The 24781-nt window shown below is 51.3% G+C and overlaps 1 protein-coding gene across 1 annotated transcript; it reads right to left on the bottom strand.

Annotated features, from left to right (window-relative positions):
* Positions 1-73: 73 nt before the first annotated feature.
* Positions 74-20638, bottom strand: LOC149357409 (uncharacterized). The gene is made up of 5 exons (XM_089576583.1): positions 20431-20638; positions 7161-7235; positions 3447-3497; positions 2943-3035; positions 74-211 (listed from the first exon to the last, which is right to left on the bottom strand). The coding sequence occupies exons 1-5, from the start codon at positions 20636-20638 to the stop codon at positions 150-152; spliced, it is 489 nt and encodes a 162-aa protein (XP_089432709.1). The 3' UTR covers positions 74-149.
* Positions 20639-24781: the final 4143 nt, after the last annotated feature.

Genomic DNA, 24781 nt, shown 5'->3' with positions numbered 1-24781 from the left:
GTACTCTCAGCAAAAAATGAATCAGCTACGACTTGTGGACCGCTGAAGCATGCGCCTTCAGAGGAAAAGACATGTTATACTGCAACACAGGCGAGAATACCAGCTTCCACGTGACAGGCTCCCCAACGCTTCGTCAAGACATGGCCAAACTAGAGGCAGTGGTGTGCATGCTTGTTGCTCATCTCCAGCCTGGTCGTGGTCAAGACAGCACCTAGAAGAGGTGCTGGCATCAAAGCACCTCCTGCACCTAACATCGTCAGTGTGTGCTTCACAATGCGACCATTCTGATGTGCCCGCGACAGGTTGACTCGCACGCAATGCCACCCTGCGCCGTTTCTTTGAGTAGTGCGCCATGATAGGAGGGTTAGGTCAACCTTCAAATTAGGATCATTCTGAAATTCGGGATCGACCTGCACACAGAGTTAATCTATCTAATGGTGTCTAAGGTTGTTTGGACGAGCACCAGGTAGTACGCACCCCGTGCTGGTGCCTGTTCACCGGCAGGATGCATGGGGCTCCTTACATAAAAAAAGCTGCTAATTCGCATGCTAATCAGTTCCTCTGAAGAAAATTCAAATTGTGCTCTGTTTACCCAGCTCATTTGTGCTGGCGATCACTTCCTTGGACAAGGGGTAGGTAGTACAAGGGCACATTTACAACCGTTAATATCCAGGGTGTGCATCGCACCGCAGTATGCAACTACAGAATCGTACTTTAGTTTGTTGCTTGTCATAGAGGCCACATGAGAGTGTGGAACACCGCTTTTCTGCTTGTTATTTCCAGTGGCTTCCTGCGTAGTTACACATTTGTCGCTTTCAGTTTCGCGTGCGCCGCGATGCCATCCAGTGGGAAACTACAAAACAAAATGCAGCGGTGGGACAAAGCATGCAGGGCTAGGATGTGCAATGACCTTTTTCGGGGGGAGGGCCAGCAAGGGCTACAAGCTGGAGAGTCAACCTTTCGTAGGTAATTATAATGTAATCACAAAGGTAGCATATTCTTGCAACAAAATTTTTGTCTGCGTCCATTTTTTTTTTGCTGCGGTCTGTTAATTCGAAAACCCGGTTAATTAGAATATTTTTTGCAGTCCTGATGACTTCCAATTAAATTAGGTTTTACTGTTTATGCCAGTGATGCTGCGATCATTGTATATGTTGTGCCCTCAAAGTGCTGATATCTAACGCTAATGCTAAGTGCTAATAATTGCCACGTGCATATATATGCAGGCCTCAACCAGTGCGACCCTCTGATTGCTTAGCTTGCCTCGCATTCGACCAGCGTCAGTGTTGCGCTAATGATGATTATGATGGGATTGTCACGCCCTTTGTAGCGAGCAGGCATTTCACAATGCGCTGACCACTGCCTTGACATGGCAGAACCAGCAAGGACAACGCTGCCACTAAGAAGCTTTGTCTGAGCCAGCTGTAGGCATATTTGTGCCGGAAACAACCTGCGTGTTTCGAAGTTTTGTTGTTTGGGCACTCAATTGCGCCAAACACACTTGAAGCACTCTATTTACCACCACAGTTTCGAATTCATTTACTATAGTCACACTGATGATTTGCCTTGCTCCTGCGGGGTGCCGAAGCAGCAATAATGCATACGTCCTGTCTCTCCTGCACTGAAACCTGCTCTTATCGCCTTACCTTAACGCCACCGAGACAGTCGGCTGTATATCATGCTCTCATGTGCGGAGCAAAGCTCGGGTGCGTCACTGGTGTGTGCCACCCGAGCACGATTTGGCCCACGTACCCATGTGCACCCACTAATCATGAAATGAACCACGAGAGATTCCAGCCAGCAGTTGTAGCTGCTCTGTCCGAGCTAGAGAGCTTAACTGCGATGGGTTATATACAGACATCAGTCTGTTTTACAGTACACATATTGCAACCAAGCACTATCCTGGCGACGCTGGAATGCACTACAACCGGCGCCAGGAGCAGGAGTTTCACCTTATTTTAAGCTCAGCAACTACAGCACGCTCCAGTGCAGGAGCAATGTGCTGCAGGAGAGATGTACAGGGAGCTTGCATTGCTGGCTGCATTGGCGCCACGCAAAAACAAGGCAGAAAATAAATGGTAACTACAAACCAACTGAAAACTATGGTGACATGTCTAGTGTTTCGAGCATATTTGGTCGACAGAGACACGCGGTCGAGTTCCAGCGGCAACAAAACTTCGAAACACACTGGATATTTGCTGCAGAAACATGCCTACAGCTGTCCCAGATAAAGCAAGGCAGCAGTCTGCACATTCCAAAATGCTCACTCACTACAAAGGGCCCAACCATCAGATCATACTATCAATAGTGCAACACTGACACCGGCCGAAAGCAAGGCAAGCAAAGCAATGGGAGGGTCGCACCGGTTAGGGATGTGCACATGCACCTGGCGATTTTAAGCTTTTGTCTGGCTCAGTGAGGCAGTGCTAATACAGTTTTTTCTTGTGCAGCACGCTCCGTTTACTTCTGTCTGCACCAGTACCGAAGTGGAGAGACCACGCAAACAGACAGAACTACGTGCCAGCGCTTTCTCACTGTGCAGCACCTGTTTTCAAGATATGGATATGGTACCCGACCAAATGTGTTTGTCTGCCCACACACTCCCTCCAGGCACGCTCTTATACGTAGAAAAATCACAGTCATCGTCACTGGCGTGGTCTCTCCTCTTGTGCTCACAACTGTGAATGCTGTAGGAAAGCCAAGCATGCCAGTGCTGTCAGTTCCCCTCCCAGCTCCCGCCTTCGTTGCAGTACAGAACTGTGTGTGATCGGCTCTACATGTTCCAAACTCTAAGTCCAAAAAAAAGGGGAAAAAATGCTGCAGCGAGTGTTTGCACCAGCAGCAACTATTCATAATGCACAAATTTTGAAACCTGGCAAATCAAGCTTTAGTACTCCAAAAGGTGACACAGATATATGAGTAATGAAAGTTAAGAGCCTCACGATCAGCGGCGGCCTGATGGCTGGTGGCCTCAGCTTCTGTAATGTCCCCGTGCTCCTCTCCCTCCTTATCCCTTTGGGCATTGCAGAATGAGGCTGAAGGCAAACAAGAAATGCAGCATTAGTGGCAATGCAAACAACGTGAAAAACTGCAATTAATAACAGTGCTACTGGTAAATGGCAGGGGAACTTTCCAAGCTTCCTTTGGCAGAACTGAGCAGGAATAAGTGCAAACTTAAACGGGAGGAAAGCGTCAGCACAGTGACCACTGTTTTTGAGATGGAAAACTTGTCCTCATCTGCAATTTGATGAAGGCGCTTAACTACCTCTTGTTAAAGCAGTCAGCATATGGAGTCCTTCCTCCCTCCCTTAGTTCAAATTCACACTTCTCTCCAACACTTGCCAACATAATACATGAGCACACTTTTTACAAGAAAGTGAGTGCCAAAAGGCTGCGTGAAAAGAATTGAACTCTACAATTGAACACAAAAATTAGTGATGGCTTACGGGGCGATGGCAGTTGAACCGGAGGCTCCAAACGGGCAGCCAATTCATCCCCTAAAGAAGACAGAAGGCAGGTAAGCATACACGTTGCACATTACAAGAAAGAGGATCTTCGACCAAAATTTGTGAATGAATTCACTTATGAAATCTTAAGGAATACATATGTTTATTGCAGATTCCAAAAATGCCATTTGATTACATGCAAAAATAAGCCTGCCTCCTTATGTAATACAGTAAAAGCTCGTTGTTTCGACCCCCCTGAACTCAGAAACCCGGAAAATTGAAACTGCCAACTTAGACTACCCGCCGCGGCGGCTCAGTGGTAAGGTCTACCGAGCCGGAGTACCCAGGTTCGAATCCGACTGCAGCGGCCACGTTTTGATGGAGCTGAAATGCAAGAGGCGCCCGTGTGCTGTGCGATGTCGGTGCACGTCGAAAATCCCCAGATGGTCGAAATTATTCCAGAGACCTCCACTACGGCATCTCTTTCTCTCTCTGTTCTTTCACTCCTACCTTCCTCCCTATCCTTACCGCACGGTTCAGGTGTGAGATATATAAGGCAGATACTACGCCATTTCCTTTCCTCAAAAACCTATTTACTACTTAGTACTGGCCAAAGGTGCTTTACCGTATTTACTGAAATGTATCGAGTTTTTTAACCAGAAGTGAAAATACAAAGTCCGCCCTTGCATTATAATCGAGTATAATTAAAAGAAAAATTTACACTATGCCTAATTTATGCAAATGTTTGTTGAAGGTGCAGGACAAGTTAGTCCCAAAGTTCAGGAAACGAAAAAAAAGAACAAGAATGAAGTTAGAATACCGCATTGGCTTACCAACAGAAAGTCTGAGCCACAAGTACTTAGCTGAGGCGGCGGCACGGCACCTCACATATCAGAGTAGCAGCAAAGCAGCGAGAACCTATTCACCAGAGATGGCTCCCTAGCACACTGAGCGCAAATTCCATGCACCTTCCAGAGGAAACAGTACAACACACAAGGTTGTAAAGGCCATTGTTTTGCTCTCTTAAAGTTCAGTGAACACTATAACACCTGCAGAACCACTGATGTCACAAGCTAACGCTAGTGATCAGATTCCGGAGCACGGAAAGCTTAATGCTGCTGTTGCGCCCGAAAAGGTGCCCTCGCTGCTCTTCTCCGTTCCTGACAGACTTTTCGCTAGCATCAAATTCACGAAATTTTACAGCGGCTCGAAGCGTTGGATGATAGCTCTTTTAAATGCTGCCAAGGACGACCACTGGCATTCGGAAGGCTCACCCTCGTGGTTGAAAGACTGCGAGAAGTTTCAGTTTTGAAAAGAAGTTGACATAGCGACAGCATGGCGGGAATCCTTGATTATCATATTGGTCTTATCTGATCTTTTTCACTACTCTCATGACAAAAGGGGCACGCAAAACTTTCCCGTGGTAACGCTGGTAGTAACTCCTGTACAGGCATGTCCTTAATTTTCTATGAAAATGAGCCACAGGAAAGCCATTTCTTTTTTTTTATACTTGCTAGTAAATCTCTGTCGAACTTCAGCCTCGTTTCTCACATCACTATCACACACTCTTTTTTTCCTGTTTTGTGTACACAAAGTCGACCACTGTGTTACCATCGTGGTCGCGTTACATTTGAGTAAATACAGTATGTCTATGGCGCCATACCGATGATTAATTCAGATGCTATGGGTATTGCCCCGGTTTATTTGAACGGGCCCCTGACTGAAGGCAACACACAGGGGTGGTATAATATAATGATTCCCAAACCAATCCCAATCCATTTTTGAATTTCCCCATATGCTCATTGGTTGTAGAGACGCCACGCCCCTCATTCACTCTTGGTTATTTGTTGAAGTCTAGGGCATGGTGTCACTCCAGTGAATGGCAAAGGATGGGAAAGTCAAAAGTGGAACCAATTCAGGAAGGAATTGTTATATTATATCGAACCGGAATGACTGGCATGGCAAGATGAATTCCATGCTGCAGAGTAGCTTTCGAGAGTAGCTGAAACTGTGCGCTTGTCATGTGCCATTTGCTGTTTGTGCAGTGAAGTCTTCTCACCGCTGACGGTGCCACTTGTGAGGGGTTTGACACAGCAGCAGTGCAGCGCACCGTGTTGAACCGCACAGTATGCCAGGAAGGCCCTTGTGATCTTGAGCAATTCTACTTAAATACTCTCAAAAGTTTGCCCAAAATAAATCATTAATGGAAACATGAAAAACTAGTCAGTGCCAAGCTGTTATCTGAAAAGCTGGGAACCCATCACCCAGTCTTACAAAATAAGTTTATTGTCATGGAAGAACTTCTGAAGTTTTTTCAAGGTCATTAGACATTTAAACTATTTATGTTCTTGGTCCATTGAGGTTCAAATTAACAAGCTTTTACAGTATATGCAATGCAATGTTGTTCTCATTGGCTTTAAAGAAATCTTCACTGCAGGCAACTTACAAAATGCATACCACTGCCTTGTAAACAATGCAATACGAGTAATACGTCATGCTGGCTGTCATAAAATTTCTGTCAAGGTTTTCAAGTGGTCAGTTTAGAAATGAGAAAGGAAGTTCTTGGTTCCATTTCCACAAGTTATGCGATTAGCAAGGTGATAAATTTGCCCTTATTACATTCCTTGCTGTCACGACAAATTAATGACATCCATTTAAGCAAGTTTGGAGCAGTAAAATAATCTTAAAAGCTTCAGACAAAAACCTTGCAACATAGTAATCATATGCACAAGGGCTTCTTTTACATAGCATTAAATGGCATAACTGGAATCGGCACACAGAACCACATGTTCCATGAAGATCTCGTAACTGAGACTTCATAAATACCGTATTTACTCGCATAATAGGCGCACCCAGAACTTTGCACTTGATCAATACTGTATTTACACAACTGCAAGCCGACGCCCTCCCGCCTCCCCCATCTCGGGTGAAGAAAAAAGAAGACACTCGTGCACTTTCCACAACCCGAGCTTATTTTAACAGCTGGACTGACTACTAGTCCTCACTGGAGCTACTGCCGTCGCAGCTGCTGCGGACCCACAGCACGTACAACGACATCGCATGGAACAGCCACACGCAGTTTACAGGGATGCTCACTTTAAATGTCTGTTTGGAAAGCTTCATCTCCAGCTGGAAACCTTCCCGACTTCAGCCCACGAAAACCACGGCACTTGTAGTCACATACGAAAATTTAGGCACGCCCAGTCGCAACTGCTGCATTTCTCAGCTACGTCGATTTCAGGACCGCTGCACACTTCCTGTGTTTGAGAGCAAACTCCCAGCCGTGTACCTATTAAGGTGCTTGTCCATTGTGGAAAAATTGCACCGCTCTGCTGTGGCACACGAAAGCTACAATTACAATAAACTAACACGCTACCACAGATCCCGTGCTACAGTGCCTAGAATTCTAGTTGCTGTACCCGTGCCTTCGACAGCCACAAAAAGCTTTTTTTTTTAAATTTAATCTTTCCTTCGGGAGACCATGGTAAGGCCCTTACACGTGTGCGTTTATATGGTACGTTCAGTTTTAAAGTGCGAGAATGCCAGACGAAAAATTTTCTGAAATTTTACCCCGAGTTAGGCGCACCCTGAACTTTGAGCCAGACCTTCTGAAAAAAAAAGTGCGCCTATTATGCGAGTAAATATGGTCATTCTTTTTCTCTGAGATACTCTTCCTCCATTAATTTATTTATAAATTTAAATGTTTTCAATTACCAGAAACTGCAGAGCTCTCTACTGCAGAGTTGTATTGGTATCGCTTGACTTTTCTCTCTGCGTTCAAGTAGGTGCCTGAAAAAAAGGGAAAATCTTAGGTATGCTGAAAGCGGCATTTTCCACAAAATCAAAGGACATGGCAGTGACACACCGACAGACATGAGGCAGTACTCACATGAGGCAGTACTCGTACAGAACACAAAAGCAAAAGCCTGGGCTCTTGCTAGGTCAACCCCTGATTAAGATACATCTGAGTGCAAGCAAAAGTCAGACTACACTTGGACGTCAAAAAGCATCCAAACGCCTCACAAACACTGATAAAACAAGAAATTACAACATAAAATTCTAGGCATTAATGCACTGGCACAGATGGTATGCTCTTTCAGGTATCCAGTGCAAAGCCTGAGAGGAATGCGTGTTTGTGATTTAAAAGAACAGTACAGCCCTGGGGAGAGTACACACACACACACACGCACGCACACACATGGGCAATGAAGTGCCACATACAAAACAAAAATAAAAATTGGTTTTGAGGAAAGGAAACTGCACAGTAACTGTCTCACATATCTCAGTGGACACCCGACGGTGCCGTAAGGGAAGGGATAAAGGGGGTGAAAGAAGCGAAGAAAGATAATTGCCCGTATTCCAAACCACTCCCTAAGCTTAGAGTATTTCTTGTAATCATTGTTTCACAGAGATTTGAGCTGGTTGGGTCATATTTAAAACTTTTACCAGCGCTGCAACTGGGGACAGGGAACAAGGAGAGATGGAAGGAGAAGCGCTGCTGACTGCTAGTAGCGCCAGTTGTTAGTAGCGCTCGTCCTTCCGTCTCTCCTTGTTCCCTGTCCCCAGTTGCAGCGCTGGTAAAAGTTTCGAAAACAATCATTGCTTGCTCCAGCTACAATACACAAACCAAGAGCTACCAGGAACAGTTATGTGTGGCTTTATTGTCGTTCCCAAAGCTGCACATAAGATGTGAAAGACAGCGTAGTGGAAGGCTCTGAAATAATTTCCACCACCTTTAATGTGCACTGAAATCACATGGTACACACACGGCTTTTGAGTTTGCCCTAAACCAAAGCGTGAAAGAGAAACTTATTGCTGCATGATGCCTGTGACTAACCTCAAGTTCAAAAAAAAGAAAAAGAGCACTACATATTGATGAGTTAAACTATCCACAGGAATCCGGCACATCTATGATCAACTTTTCTAACTTTTCTTGCTTTTCTAAAAGAGATCCATGATTGGGCTGGTGAACAATAACATCGCTGCAGATTATATGTAGTCCGCATGCTTTCCCCATTTTGCATTCAAGTATTACACAAATACTCCTCAAAGCGACAACTCTATCCAGTTTGTTTCCTATTTTAGAACTGATTTTTATTCGGGAGCAAAGAACTTCACTTATTTACAAGGACACCGGATTGAAAAATTTAACTTTTTTCCTCAACAGACCTCATTGGAACTCTTAACATGAAATGCCAAAAAAAGGACTGATCACTGTTTGAAAACGAAACACAGTGCAGCCCAGCCCAAGGCATCTGCCACACACTGTTTTGGAATTCAGCTCATCTATTACGCTCAACTCCAACCACTTTTTGAAGAATAAAAACCCAAGAAGGAACTGGCAATGGCCTATACATCACTCGCACATGTTGACAGTTCAGGCTCGCAAAGCAAGCACTTGCTATATTTGAGAACGCCCTAGTCTGGATGCATAGCTGTTTACCACTGTGATGCAGCTTGATGTCTTAATTCAGTTTACTTTAAGCAGTATGACAAAATAAAAGGTGCATGTGCTTGGTCCTTTGTAGCTTGAAAAGCTCACGAGACCAAGTCTACTATGTTTCCAACTGAAAATTGAAATGTGTGATGGCACCGATCCTTACAAACTGCATCTGGCAGAATGCTGCGCTGAATGTGATGCACTCGCATCGCTAAATTGCTTTGTCTTCTCGAGAAATCACTTCACTTTGCAGATGACAAGTCCTTGTACAGCTATGTATAATTACTTTACCAGCAGATGGGTGAATGGCATAGCAACAAAGCAGCTTGCATCAAAGCGTGTCATCATTCTTAGTGAGTTACTTTACAGCCTTTTCATATGTTGCTACTGAAGTAAAACTTTGTATTCGTTCAAACTCACTGCATTCATGCTCATTTTGTTCCTGTAAGACAATGATTGCTTTGTTTTCTTTTGTGCTATGGTTTCACTGCTTACGACAGCCGTACGGGGCTTGCAAAAAGTGAGGTAGTGTTCAGAAAAAGAACTGCATAAATCAGGATATGATCAGCAAAATTTCGGCAACTTTCAAAACTATACAAATGAAAGCTCAAGCTGAATGTTTCCTGGGGCTGCTCTGAACTGCGTTGAAACCTATAGTGCAGCTCAAGCAATGTTCCAGGCTCTGTGGTATGGGGTCACTCGGGTGCAGCCGGCCTGGAAGGCGCGCTTCCGTGCCAGCTATGCGCGGGCGTTCTCGTGTCCCCAACCCGTGGCGCAAAGTCACAGCCACGGCGGGTTCGGACGAAGTAGGCAACGAACAGAGTACGCTAGGAAACCGTTTATTTACCTAGCGCAAGGCAAAGCACACTGCGGAAGAATGTTCTATCCGATAATAGAAGGTTCAGCAGCTTACCAAGTCGTTGTCGACTGGCGTTGGATAATCCGGGAGGGCGCGGGCAGGAGACGGGGTCGGCGGGGCAATCGGGCAGTCACTACCGCGAGAGGAGAGACTAGACAGCCTTTGTTCCCGCGTGAGCTCTCCTTAAACCCCTACGACATTGCACCCCCTTGAGCAACCGGTTGCAACCAAGAGGGGTCGTTCACCCCGTTCCTAAGACGCCAGAGCGTAGGCGTGACGTCACGTCCGAGCTGAGAGTGAGGAGAGTTGCCGGGTGCCCTCCTCTCCCCATTCCCTGCGGCGTGCGCTCTCGTCTCGTGACTCGGCGCGGGCAGGCGAGGGATATCTGTATATCCCACATCCTCCCCTCTTTAAGAAGCCTCCCGGACAGAGAAGCGGGCGCAACGTTACTTAATCTTCTTCGCCATCCAGGGATCGAAGTTCTTCGGCTCCCGCTGGTACACTTGTTGATGTCCGCGCCACGCCCGCACCGATCAGCTGGTCCGTAGGCTTGGCCACCCGCAAGATGCCGATGTCAATTCCGATGCCAAACGTTAGCTTGCCACCGGTCGCCGTCCTCCGATTACCCGCGCTTGCACCGCTCCGGTGAAGGTGGTTGACCGCCTCCGTGGCATCGGCTTCGACTGCTTGGAGGCCAGGTCCGTGGCTGCGCCGCTCTGAGAGACTGGGTCAGGTGGCTTCAGAGGCGAGGGCCGCGACGCTTTCATGGTAGAGGCCGCGGTTGGGCCGCCCTGGCATACTTGATCAGCTGGTGAGGGCCCAGGGTTGAGGTGGTAATAAGGGTCTCGGCAGCGCTCTTGTTTTTGGCCAGCTTGCTCTTGTGTAGGCGGGTACGGCGGCGTACAGTCGGTAGGCAGGCGGTTGGCTCCGATGCGGCGTGGCAGGTAGCAGGGACGCCTGGCTGCAGCAGGGAGGCGGCTTCAGGTCGTGGGCTGGGCGTAGCGGCGGGCCATGGGCGCGGCGCGTTGCCGAAGCTGGATGGTGGCTCTAGATGGTTGGTGGTAGTGGCGAACGATGTCGTTCTGATGCGCCCTGCTTCTTTTCCATCTGCGCTGAAAGAGGTCAACGCAGATGTAACCAACTCCCGCAGCGCGTGCTACGTAGCTGTTAGGCCCTCACGAGAGTCATGAGGGTTAACGCAAGTAAGTCTTACGTAACATTGATCGGCATGAGCGGCCCGTACGTTCATGCATTTGACGAGACTGCGTGTCGGTCTGCGCCCTCGCTCTAGTCCGCGCAGGCAGATTTTATTTCTGCCTACGGCGCAAGTTATAGCGGGACGCGGAGTTCGCCGGCTGATCGCAGCGCTCGTTCTCCGACTGCGGCGCGGGTCGGGCTGTGTCCTGGACCCACTCATCTCGCTGCACGTAACGTTTCAGGTCGCATACGTGCACCGGTCCGCCTGTCGGTTTCGACCGCAAGTCCTCGAGCCTGTAAACGAGCGAGGAAAGCTTCTCTCGCACGCGAAACGGCCCGATCCATTTCGGCGCCAACGAGGCCGCGAACTGTCTGCTAGCATCGCTGAGAACGTGTTGGCGCCGAAGCACCAGATCGCCCACTTCGTAGTGAACATCCCGGCGCGAGCGGTCGTACTGTGCTTTCTGCTGCGCCCTAGCAGTGCTCAGGTTTCGGCGAGCCTTGTGTAAGGCCTCCGTCATCTTAGCGCGCAGCTGCGTCGCGTATTCAGCTCGTGCTGACGAAGCGACTGGCGTCTTCCTGCTGTCCGTTAGAACCCGGTCCATCGGATTTAGCAGCTCTCTACCCAGATTGAGAGAAGACGGCGCATACCCAGTCGAGCGGTTAACGGTCGAACGCAAAGCGAACGCGATCTCTGGCAGATAGGAGTCCCAATCTTTGTGCCTCTCAGAGTACGCGACAAGCATGTGCTTAATGTTGCGGTTGACTCGTTCCGTGGGGTTCGACTGAGCATGATAGGTGGTCGTTTTCTTGTGCTTAATGCCGAGTGCAGCGCACGAATCTACGAACACCTTCGCAGTGAAGTAGGACGCGTTGTCCGTTATCAGCTGCTCTGGGAAACCGAACCTGGTGAATACGTCCATCAGCTTCTCCATGATCACTCGTGCCGTCAGCTTTCTAAGGGGGAAAAGTTCAACCCACTTGCTGAAGTGATCCGTGACCACCAGCAGGAACTTGTTCCTACTCGGTGTCGTGGGATACGGTCCCATGATGTCACACGCCGCGATTTGCCAGGGAGTCTGGCTGTTAATCGGCTGCATGAGGCCGGGCGGTCGTCCACCCCGGGGCTTCACGCTTTGGCACACATGGCACGAGCGGGCGTAGCGTGTTACGTCCCTTTTCATGCCAAGCCAGGTAGCAAAGCGACACAACTTAATGTAAGTCTTGGGGCCGCTTGCATGCCCAGCGATGCACGAGTCATGAAAGTAGCGTAACAGTGCCGCTCTCAACACTCGCGGTATCACCACCTTGAACGCCTCACTTGTGTCGTTCTCGGAGGGGATATACCTCAGCAGGACGCCGTCGGAATCCAGCAGATAAGAATCCAGCGCGCTCACAGCACTACCAGCTGTTTCCAAGCGCTCCGCACCGACAGCAAAACCAGCTGTCCCCGTGTGCGCGGCGGCCCGGCCGCCCGGCTCCCTGAGCCCGTCGAACACTTTTCGACAAAATGAATCCATCTGCTGAGCTTCGAGCAGCTCCTTTCTGCTGAACGCGATCCCCACGGAACTCGCGTAGTCCACGTGGTTCACGCTCTCGCCTGGGGTCAACGGTCGGTCCGCGTCCCTTACATCGGCTACGGCTGGGGACAAACCCTCACTCTCTCTCTCTGTCGGGTGGTCGGTCGCGTGACCTTCCTCGCTCTGGACAGGCGCTCGCGAGAGTGCGTCAGCCACGGCGTTGTTCTTCCCTCTGCGGTAGCGCACGGTAAAGTCGTAGCGCTGCAGCAACAGGGCCCAACGCGCCAGGCGGCCGCTCGGCTCGCTGAGTCGTCTCAGCCAGGTGAGCGCCATGTGATCCGTCTCGATCACAAATGCCACCCCGTCGACGTAGTAGTCGAACTTCCGCAGAGCAAAAACTATCGCGAGACATTCCTTCTCTGTCACCGAGTAGTTCCTCTCTGCCGGCGTCAGTGAGCGGCTCGCGAACGCTACCGGTCGGAGGACGCCTTCATGCTCCTGAAGCAACACTGCTCCTAAGCCCAGGTCGCTTGCGTCGGTTTGAATCACAAACTCCCTGTTTAGGTCGGGTAGCTGCAACTCAGCCGTGTCCGCGAGCACCTTAACGAGGTTGCGCAGTGCAGCCTCTTGCTCGGGACCCCAACTCCAGCGCTCGCCCTTTTTCAAAAGCTTTGTCAAAGGTGCCTGCAGCGCGGCGCAATCCGGGATGAACTGGCGATAAAAGTTCGCCATTCCCAGGAAGCGTCTGAGACCAGCTAGATCTGACGGCGACGGAAACGTAAGCAAAGCCTCGAGTTTATCCTCGCACGGCAGAATGCGGCCTTTGTCGATCGTGAACCCCAACAGTGTTATTCGGGTCGCGGCGATCTGCGCCTTCTTCGGGTTCAAAGTGATTCCCGCGGACCTCAGCCTCTCTAGGATGTCCCTCAAGTGGCGCAGGTGTTCCTCGAACGTTTTCGAGTACACCACGATGTCGTCTAGGTATGCGAGCGCGTGGTGCCACTTCGCATCTCCCAGAACACGGTCCATTAGGCGCTGATAAGTAGCGGGTGCTCCTACCAAGCCAAAAGACATTCTCTTGAATTGGAAAAGACCTCTGTGACAAGTGAAGGCAGTCTTCTCCTTATCACGCTCATCCATTTCAACCTGAAAGTATCCGCGGCTAGCATCGAGCGTAGTAAAGTACTTCGCCCCACCTAGGTTGGACACTAGGGAAGAAATGGTTGGTAGAGGGTACGCATCCTTTCTCGTAACCTCATTCAGTCTGCGGTAGTCCACGCAAAGCCGATATGTATCGTCTTTCTTTGGAACTAAGACTACCGGGAAGCCCCAAGGGCTGTTAGACCTCTCAACAACGCCAGTATCGATAAGTTCGTCTAAGGCGCCGTCTAGTGCTTTTCTCTTAGCCAAGCTGATTGGTCTAGGATTGCACTTCCAAGGCAGTGCATCACCCGTGTCTATTCTGTGCCTTACTAGTGTAGTCAGGCCAGGCCGGTCCGTGAATGTCGCGTTGAATTCGTAGAGGAGAGATGACAAGCGTGCCTTCTCCCTCTCCGATACGCTGTTCACCTCCGACAACAAAGGGTGCATTGCCCTCCCTGGCACGGTAGAACAGCTTTCTACCGCGACAACATTTTCTGTGGGCCCTCTTTCAGCGGCGACTGTCCGCTCGCATGCTTGTTTCCGGGCCGGCGGGGGTGATTTTCCACGGTCACTCCCCGCTAGCTCCGCGTTCGGAGCCGTAATTGACTGCGAGGCCGCGGGCGCTTTTGCAAAAAGCTTCAAGGCGCCGGTGGTGCGCTCTCGATAGCCTCCGCTGGCTATGTCTATCACAATGCCTGTCTTGGCTAGGAAGTCTCGACCAAGAATTACAGGAACGGATAAACAGGGAAGATGAACGAGGCGTTGTCGCCGCACGCGTCTTTCCCAGCGAACCACTATCCTAGCTGCACCGCTTGATTGCGCTGTGCCGCTCGCGAGGCGAAAAGTGGTATCGCACTCTCTCAACCGGATTTTGTTCTGGCGGAGGTGGTTTAGCACTTCGTCACCGAACAAAGAAGCGCTTGCCCCTGTGTCGAGTAACGCGGTGAATTTCTTTCGAGCTATCGTTAGCTCAATGAACGGCGCTGGCAAGTCAACAGAACTTCCTACGCGACATGCCAAAGGCGCTAATAAACCGGGGTTCTCTGTGTAAGCCGCGCGGGATCGAAGGTCGATCACCGGCGGCTGTAGCCGTTTCCCGACTGTGTTTGGTCACGGGCGGGGAGGCGGCCACAGTCGCGGGCGAAGTGCCCCGGTTGGTCACACCTGTAGCAGCGATTGCTCGGGCTCCGACGGGCTAGGCGCTGGTCGCCACGTTCCGGTCGGTCGTTTCGATCTCGATCTCGCGGTGCGGACCGTGGGGGCCGCTCGTGCGGCCGCGTGTCGGCCTCGCGATCTCGGCTACAGGTGTTCCGCTCTGCGGCAGCGTGTGCTGTTCGCAGCGCGTAGCTGAATGGGTCCAAAGCGCGGTCGGACAATTCCCAACCCCTCGGGACACGCTCGTCAGCAAATTGTGCTGTCGCTTCAGCTCTAGACGGACTACGCGCTGAGCTGCCATTCCACGCGCAGCGCGGCTCAAGTGACTGCGATGCAGGTGGCGGCGGCCGATACGCTCGCGCAGAGAGGATGTCTCCCTGAATGCGCTTCGCCTCAGCTGCTAGCTCGTCCAGGTCTCTAAACCTGCCTCCTCTCAGGTAGGCCGCGAAAGTCGGGTGCGCTTGTCGTGTGACACGCTCAACTTTCTCCGTGTTTGTGGCGCGAGGGTCAGCGAGGCGATACAGTTCGTCCATCGCTCGGACGTACTCTAACAAAGACTCGTCGGGGTGCTGGGTGCGGAGTTCCAGCTCCCTCCTCAAACGCCACTCGTAGTTTGCGGGGAGGAATTCGTCGCGGAAGCTTGCGCTAAACTCCTCCATTGTCCTCGCTCGGTTACCGGTTAGTCGGTACCAGCGGGCCGCTTGCTCCGTCAAAGAGACAGGCACAACACGCGCGAGCAGTTCGGCGTCTGCAATCCCTGTCGCTTGCTGATAATGCAGCAGACGGTCGAGGTACTCATTAGCCCCTGTTCTGTCATGGTACCCCGTGTAGGTAGGTACGTCTAACCTAAGACGGGGTGCCTGGGCCGGGGCTTGCAAATTGTTTTGCAACATACCCGCTAAGCTCTGCACAACTTGCATCGCGTTCTGCAAGAGCACCTCGGATGACTGCGGACTAACGCCCCCGGAGTTGGGCGCAGCCGCTGATGGTGTCGAATGATGAGGCGTAGGTGCCCCATTGTTCGCACCACGGAGCGGCGAGGTGCCCGATGTGGTGCCCTCCGTACCAGGCCTAAGTCCTGCCGACGCGCCCGGGAATGCAACTCGGCTATTCCGCGTGGAACACTCAAGATTTACGCCTTCCAAAGGCAAGTCAAGTAGGGAGCCCTGGCTCTGTGCCGCTAGCTCTGACAGCATGAACAAAGACTGGAAGTCAGGCCTATCAGCTGCCATCCTTTGTTAGCGCGTCGACAGTCGTTCGCTCCAACAAAGTACACTGCTCAATGCCTAGTTCGCCCCACGTTCGGGTGCCAAGCTATGGGGTCACTCGCGTGCAGCCGGCCTGGAAGGCGCGCTTCCGTGCCAGCTATGCGCGGGCGTTCTCGTGTCCCCAACCCGTGGCGCAAAGTCACAGCCACGGCGGGTTCGGACGAAGTAGGCAACGAACAGAGTACGCTAGGAAACCGTTTATTTACCTAGCGCAAGGCAAAGCACACTGCGGAAGAATGTTCTATCCGATAATAGAAGGTTCAGCAGCTTACCAAGTCGTCGTCGACTGGCGTTGGATAATCCGGGAGGGCGCGGGCAGGAGACGGGGTCGGCGGGGCAATCGGGCAGTCACCACCGCGAGAGGAGAGACTAGACAGCCTTTGTTCCCGCGTGAGCTCTCCTTAAACCCCTACGACATTGCACCCCCTTGAGCAACCGGTTGCAACCAAGAGGGGTCGTTCACCCCGTTCCTAAGACGCCAGAGCGTAGGCGTGACGTCACGTCCGAGCTGAGAGTGAGGAGAGTTGCCGGGTGCCCTCCTCTCCCCATTCCCTGCGGCGTGCGCTCTCGTCTCGTGACTCGGCGCGGGCAGGCGAGGGATATCTGTATATCCCACATCCGATTTCAGATGTGGGGTTGAAATCGGGGAGATATAAACGTTCTCCCCGTTTAAGCGCGGCTGACACAGTTCAAAGCCGCGCGGACCCCACCCCGTGGTCGCGTACGCTACCGAGCGCATGCCGACCACGGCGGGCCGTGCTCTACGGGAACAAAGGAACGACACAATGGCTGACACAAACAAGGCATTTATTGCTATAGCAACAATAACGCCAGCTAGCAACAAAATACACTGAGGAATCTAGGATGTCCGACTCACCAGCACGGCTACGAGCGAACGTCCGCCCACGGTAGGGCAAAGGGATAAACTCCGAGGTCGAGCGGGACGGGCTCGGCGGGAGTAAGTTCCGGCCAAGAGGCGCCCGTCGACGAAGAGCGAAGCTGCGAGCGAAACGTCTGCTCGCTTCCCGATCCCAGAGAGAAGAGACCTAGCCTTCCCCCGCGCGCGAGCGGCCAAACACGCCATCCGTGGCGCTGCTGTCGCTGCGACGCGAGCGCCCTCCCCTGTTAGCTAGAGTAACCAAACTAAAGGGAGTGCTTTTCCGGGGCAGCTAACAACAGTGGGGTGCAGTGCGGGAAAGTGAACGCAGGGGACGAAGGCGTCCCCACATCCGCCCAACCTTAAATAGACCCATGCGCCTGCAAGTTACATGCTATGGAGGAGTCTCCTGGTCTTCATGCACTTGAGGCAGGTCGTGCAGCGGAGGTCACGCCGACAGGGTGCACGCAGTCTTCCGCGGTATTCCGAAAGCGGCGTGAAGGTCTCCGCTGGGACGACTCGCATGGCCCGCGGGCTATGTGCCCGCAGGCCCGCGAAGAGGAGGGCCGGTTGACCACTGCAGGCCAAGGTTCCGCAGTAGTCGCCAGGGCAGCAGCAGCCGGAGGTGGCTGCTGTCTGGTCTCGCCACGGCTGCCCCGGATGGATGCGGCGAACAGGATACAGGCCGCTCCGTCGCAGCAGGCGGCAGCGAGACGATGTGCACACGCCAGCAAGCCGGAGTGGCTCCACTGGATCTGAAAGATTGCCAAAACACACTCCGCATGCCTTTAACGTAGGTCACGGGAGGAGAAACGGCGTACACAAGGGCCACGTGGCTCAATGCTCAACTCGCTAGCAAAACGTGACGGGCGGCTGTGCAACGCAAAGTTCGAGTGAACAAAGCCCTTTCTTGAGTTGAACGAGAATGCTCGGTTCATGCGAGGTTAAAAAAAAACAGGCGGCCAGCAAAGTGCGCCCCCTCTCAACACCACGGTCCGGTGGTCGTGTCACTTTTGACAAGGTGCAGGCAGCTATGAATAGCCTTAGGCCTCACTACCACTGTGAAGGTCGACGACCCCCAACAAAAGAAAGACCCGAAACGGGTTTCGTGCGCGCAGCCGCGAGGAGACATCAGCGTTGTGGGGTGGTCCTCCCCGCTCACTGCACGAAGCAGCTGCTGAGTGATCGGCGCCCACCGTATCGGACGGTGTCGGAACGCCCGGTGCCGAGCTGCAATACCAGCGAGCTCGTTACGGCACCCGTGGCCCCAGGCCACCCGGCTCCCAGAGCCGCGACTCCCAGAGTCGAAAAAGAGACAGCGAGAAAATATATACAGAAAACTCGGACCACCCACGCGGCTTCCGTACTCACTCGCTTCGGGCTCGGCAACTCCGCGGGCGCTAGGCCTCGCGCTCCCTCGATGCGGACCAAGTGGTTCTTGAAGAAACTCCAGGAAGAAAACTTCACAAAAAAAACATGCTGAGCATGTCGAAAAGTTCAAACATGCTGCAGCGCAATACACCTCGCACTCAAGAAAGCATGCCGCAGGTCCTAGCGATCAAAATTCACTCTAGGCCTAGCACTTGTCAAGTCCGGACAAGGGTGGAAGAGCGGGCTAGTTGGTAGTTCATCTTGAGGAAAAACACAGCGCACTCTTAAGACACGGACAAAGCGCTGTATCGTCTTGCCTTTCTTTGTCCGTGTCTTAAGAGTGCGCTGTGTTTTTCCTCAAGAAGTCCGGACAAAGAGCGTTCCTCGAACCGAACAGACTGTCGTCCAATGTTCCAAGAGCAGGCCCCACGTTGGGCTGCCAGATGTGGGGTTGAAATCGGGGAGATATAAACGTTCTCCCCGTTTAAGCGCGGCTGACACAGTTCAAAGCCGCGCGGACCCCACCCCGTGGTCGCGTACGCTACCGAGCGCATGCCGACCACGGCGGGCCGTGCTCTACGGGAACAAAGGAACGACACAATGGCTGACACAAACAAGGCATTTATTGCTATAGCAACAATAACGCCAGCTAGCAACAAAATACACTGAGGAATCTAGGATGTCCGACTCACCAGCACGGCTACGAGCGAACGTCCGCCCACGGTAGGGCAAAGGGATAAACTCCGAGGTCGAGCGGGACGGGCTCGGCGGGAGTAAGTTCCGGCCAAGAGGCGCCCGTCGACGAAGAGCGAAGCTGCGAGCGAAACGTCTGCTCGCTTCCCGATCCCAGAGAGAAGAGACCTAGCCTTCCCCCGCGCGCGAGCGGCCAAACACGCCATCCGTGGCGCTGCTGTCGCTGCGACGCGAGCGCCCTCCCCTGTTAGCTAGAGTAACCAAACTAAAGGGAGTGCTTTTCCGGGGCAGCTAACAACAGTGGGGTGCAGTGCGGGAAAGTGAACGCAGGGGACGAAGGCGTCCCCACAGTGGATGGAGCGTGCTCGCTGCAACAGCATCCCACTTGCTATACTGTCAGTAATAAGGGAGTAATTACTCACTGGCATCCACCCACACGCAGCCATACGGCTACAAAGGAAAGCTGTACAGCTTTCTCAGAAACTTCGTATTTAAAGTAGTTTTTCTTTAACTACGAAGTTTCTGAGAAAACTGTATAGCTTTCCTTTGTGGCCTTATGGCTGCGCTCGGGTGGATGCCAATGAGTAATTACTCCCTTATTACAAATTTACTCCACCTTGGGGTATTCCCTTAAACATTTGACCTATACTGTCAGTGTTTACAGCAATGGAAATGTGAAGATGTCGAGGCAGTAGCCTACATAGTTGTCCATGGCCCGGCATCAAACAGGGTACCCAGTCGAGGTTTGATTTTATAATCTGCATGTCCCTCCTTGAGAGTGGACATGTGAACATTCACTGCACTGTTGAGCACACATCTATCGAGAAAAGCTTGCCTGCAGTACATTGCTGTGCAAAACAATCTCGACGGCAAAAGGAAGAAGAGGCTTAAGTGCCTCAGTAAATGTTGTAAACATAGGTATAACTAGAAAATATCCTTTCCTCCGATTATTCATTTTTCAAAGCATTTTTGTTGACGACCTGTATGCACAACAGCCTTATTCCTGTGCACTGGTTCATGATAACTGCAGGCAAACTAGCCTTTTTGCCGTATGGCTATTCCTTCTCTTTAGCAGCAGACCTTTGGATTCTTGCTCTGCAGCCCAAAACACCTCAAACAGCCATGGTAAAGCCAGAGACACATCCACAGACCAGATCTCGCCGTCTTAAACCCTTAAACTATGATCCTTGGGAGCAGCAAGTGTTCTCAAAAAGTGGCGGCTTCCCATCCCCTGGTTTCGAGATGCAACATTCATACTGCCCATGTAGAGTTAATGCAAATTAAGTAAAGACAACACTTTATACATGTAGTGGGTGAGAATGCATCCACCCTCTTGCTTTCGCAGATATGTGACAAAGCAGCAGCTGGGAATGAAACTTCTCGGCAGGCAGTGAGCTTTCCACAACAGCAGACTCATCATTTATGCCCTCATTGCATAATGTCTATAATGCAATTACTCACGGCTCCTGGCGACAACAGACACAGGAAACTGTGGCCACTCGCCGTCAGCAGAGGCTGGGTCAGCCTCCTCCTCTGCCAGGTGGAGGACGTCAACTCCTCTTGTCACTGGCCACTGGCATGAACAGTGGTCTTCTGACAGCCACGTCAGGGGGACAGCTGCCACACTGTTTTCCTCTGGGAACCTCACCACAGCAAAGCGCTTAGGCATGCTGCACAGACGCGGAAAGGATGAACCAACACAAAGCGGACGTCCGTCACATGAATCGTCAACGCAGCGCCGTGGCCGAACACTGTGAAGGGTGTGACCACCCAATTGACTTCGACAGCACCATTGTATTGGAAACGGAAGCTAACCCACGCAGGAGGCTTCTACTCGAGTCGTGGCGCATACAGCAAACACGAGAGAATGTTAATCGTTCCCTGGGGACTCTCCCCTCATCCTACGTCCATGGGCTGCGGCCATTGACCCGCAGGTCCTCCACACAGGGGCTTAAAAAGCCAAGCTGCGCTCGCCCGTAGTCACACCGTGAAGAAGGGGCCGAGCCGGTCCCGAAACGTCGTGTTTTTCCTGTATTTTACTTGGTTGGCGTCACTTACCTTCTCCTAACATTAAATTTCCCAACCAGACAGACTTCTGTCGAATGTTTTCTTTTGAGGGTTCAAAAAGGACGGCTGGGAAGCATAAATTTCACACACACTCGCAATTCGACATGCCGTTCCATACATTGCGCATGCAACGCTTCAATGTCAGTAGCTGAACACATCCAACTACTCGCCTATCAATAGCGGTGCACGAGGTTCCCAAAGCGACATCGGCGCGGGACGCCGTAATGGAGGGCGCCGGTAATTTCCGATATCTGGGGGCCTTACACGTGCACTGGCATCGGACAATACACGGGAGCATTGCGTTCGCCTCCATCAAAGCGCGGCCGCCACGGCCGGGATCGAATCCGCGTTCTCCGGCTCAGCAGTCGAGCGCCCTAACCACAGAGCCACCGCGGCAAGGCTCGCCTATCAATTAGCAAAGGAAACGTGAACTGCCGCGGAATTATGCCTTAATGCAGCACTAAACATAGGAACTCGGCGACACATCAAGAAAATACTAGAGAGAGAAGCTACGCTACATCTTACGCAATTACTGTCGCGTATAGGAAATCGTGTTAAGAGGTAGGGGAAAAAAACATGCCTAATCGCATTTTAGATCGCTAAATCACACAACTGAAGCAAGAATTCAGCGCCAATGAGAGCAAATACGACCGTGACAAGCTACGCCATTGCACGTGGCAACCAAGTCGCGTGCAAAAATTCGCGTTTGGTGCTAGTGGAGAAAAATAAGCCCAAATCGCATTTTTCGGCCGTCTCTAGAAAACGCTCACAGCAGTTCAGTAGAAAGGGCTTGGCATGCATTCACTGTTATCGCTCCAGCGCGCACGGTTGCGCTGAGCGCGGAGCACCTTCTCTTTTTCTTATTAATTCGCCTCTCAGTAATTGATCTGCACGGGGAAGCGATAGGGACCCTGTCAGGACCTATTCAACAATCCCGCGCAATTTTCTTCCGAATTTTCTCAGTGAAACTTTGAGCAACTAACCACAGGTATTCGACAGAACACAATCACGGCATTAACCTAACCAAAGCAGGCGACGTAACAGAACAGCAGGTATACTTACGCGAATCGACTTTACGGCTCGCACGATGATTTCAAATGGGGATCTTCCACTTGAAAAACACGTGCGGGACAATCGAACTCGCACGTGTGGGAGCGCGGACAGCACGTTGAGATCGAGGAAGAACACGCGTCATGGAGGTCTTTTTTGAAAAAAAAAAAACACATTGAAGCGTACCGTTGACTAGCGCCACTACCCTCAATTTTTGGCGTATTGAAACTGATGCGTAGGTAAAAAGCCATTTTTTCCCTCCCAACGAAGCGGCCACAGGCGACAAACAGAAAAATTTTTAATTTTTTGTTTTGCAAGTTCTTTATGAGAAGTTTTAGCGCCACGGTGGTTCAGGTACACTGTGGGCTCAGGTGTATGGTCACAAGTAAAACTCGTTGGAGGGTACACTTCTGAAAAAGATCGTCATGATAGGCCAAAAAGGTCACTGGAAGTAAGGTAGCAGATGCATATTTAGTTTCCGCATTTCCCCCGTACCGAGGAGTATGCACCCGGAGTATACTGAATGTTACGAGACACCAAATGAAATGCGAATAAATGTATAACGTACGGCGGAATACGGTGACAGGGACGCGATGACAGCAGTAATCGTGGACAATAAGCTAGGAGTAAGAGCGTGCGCGTCAATTCGAACGAGGCTTCCAAAGGAAGCTGAAGAAACAGCAATGACTCAGCAACTACACGCAGTCAAATATCGAAAGTCGTTGTTCGAATCTTGCAGCAATCCCCGAGCCCATAAGGCATATGTAGTAGCTCACGATAAAAACGGTGGGCACGGCACTGCCCGAGGACTTAAGCGCTTTCATCCAAAGTCCCGCAGGAGGGACAGCGAGAAAAGCTAACAAGTAAATAAGAGGCACCTACCACACTGTTTCTTCCACCGTGACCTACCATAAGAAAACTGATTAAATCTTTTTATTGCTATCACGATTACTTGATCTGTGACCTATTGGGAGGGGGAGTAGAGCAGAAAAGTTCACATGTGGTGGTCCACGCTGGTGGCGCGCGCAAATGAAGCCCAGAAGGACTGAACACTGAACAGAACAGACGTGTCCTTGGAGCGAGCGGAGTTTCGGAGAATCTTGCACAAGATACACCGCAGTAGATATCAGAATAAATGTCCATTCTGTGTTGCATGCATGGGCTCTCAAGAAATAAACCTACCACTACTACACAAAAGGTTTGGTTTATGGTTTATGGGGGTTTAAAATCCCAAAGCGACTCAGGCTATGAGGGCCGCCGTAGTCAAGGGCCCCGGAAATTTCGTCCACCTGGGGTTCTTTAACATCGCAAGTACACTATACAAAAGGACGCGAAAACATGCAGGCCTGCACGATGACGCGCCTTTGCCAGTGCCATGACTGTTGCCCTAATTCATGACAGCAGCCTTTGATGGTTATTGCAACATTCGTCCCCACGTTCACACTTGGCTATTCGGTGCACAGGAAGCGCGGAACGACAGGACGTACCAACGGCGCATGCAACGGGATTATGTCCAGCGTCACCATATACCGGCGTATATGAGCTGCTAAAACATATTTTCGCCGTAACAACCGAGCACTTGAACATTGGGCGAAAGTGCTGTCCAGCAGACCGAGAGAGCAAGAGATAACTGGCCTGAAGAGCAATTAAAGGAGGTGGCAGAATCAAATGGGGTCCTTTTTAAGCACTCCACCCACGGTCAAAAAACCTCTACAGAGTTTTGATCATGAATTCATTTATTAATCATTTATTGATGAATTCCACCTTCCTCTACGCTGCTAACGTCGCTGACGCTGCTGGCTTTGGCTACTGCTGGCTGCCTCGCTGCTTTGGCTATTGCTGGCGCTCTCCTCTTTTCCTCTTTTGTCGTTTGTCCCTGCACGCGGTCGGTTCTCGTTCGTGGTCATCGTTTGTTCGACATTTGGGACTGCTTGGAACTGCGCAGCTTTATTTCAGCTTCGCGATGCCATCGAAGTGGCAAAAGTACCGCACCGTGAGGAAGCAGTATCTACAAATCTTGGAGGAACTCGGCATCCCTGAAGTCGCAGCCAAGCCTTCCCCTGCACTCCCTCCGATGCGACGAGGTTGCGAAGCCCCCTCGGAAGTCTTGTGCGGCATTCCAGGCCCGTCACCCTCAGGATCAGGGGCAAGCAAGCGGCTGAAAATGCAAGTCGGCGCCGACGGTGCTTGCGCCAGCGGCAGCGGACTAGCCGACGAAGTAGACTCTCAAGGAGGACGCTTGCCCACATCACGTTTAGAAGGCGGCGCAGATGAGGGTGATCGTTCAGCGCAGAACAGCCAGTGCAGCGACTCTAGCGAGAGTGACTCAAATGACAGTGAGTCAGATGACAGCGATAGCAGTGAAGTAATGCCTGCTGATGCTGCATCCCCAGTCAACCCAGCGGGCAGCCAGCAAAGTGAAGCTTTCTTTCAAATGCCTGTGGAAGCAGAGCATTCTCCAGCACAAGAATTAGCCCTCATTGCAAGCAAGCATAATATGACTCACACGTGCCTTAATGACGTCCTCAATTTTTGCCGGCGGCAAGGGATCGCAGGCCTTCCTAAAGACGCAAGGACCTTGATGAAAACCGAAAGAAAAGCCAACCTGGAGCACGATGGGTCTTTTGTGCATTTTGGCCTTGCGGACGGAATTGCACAGGCAGTTGGGCATGGACCTGTGCCACAAAATGTCCAG

Source organism: Amblyomma mixtum, chromosome 3, assembly GCF_055824585.1.
Source record: "Amblyomma mixtum isolate Tamu chromosome 3, ASM5582458v1, whole genome shotgun sequence".
Taxonomy (NCBI): domain Eukaryota; kingdom Metazoa; phylum Arthropoda; class Arachnida; order Ixodida; family Ixodidae; genus Amblyomma; species Amblyomma mixtum.
This window is presented reverse-complemented; position numbering and strand designations above follow the sequence as displayed.

Excerpts from the sequence above, each read along its gene's own strand:
- LOC149357409 (XM_089576583.1), bottom strand. The coding sequence starts at position 20,638 with ATGCCTAAGCGCTTTGCTGTGGTGAGGTTCCCAGAGGAAAACAGTGTG. Across the intron at positions 3,498-7,160 it reads AGAGAGCTCTGCAGTTTCTG|GGGATGAATTGGCTGCCCGT; the intron begins GTAATTGAAAAC and ends TGTCTTCTTTAG. Across the intron at positions 3,036-3,446 it reads GGTTCAACTGCCATCGCCCC|CCTCATTCTGCAATGCCCAA; the intron begins GTAAGCCATCAC and ends GTTTGCCTTCAG.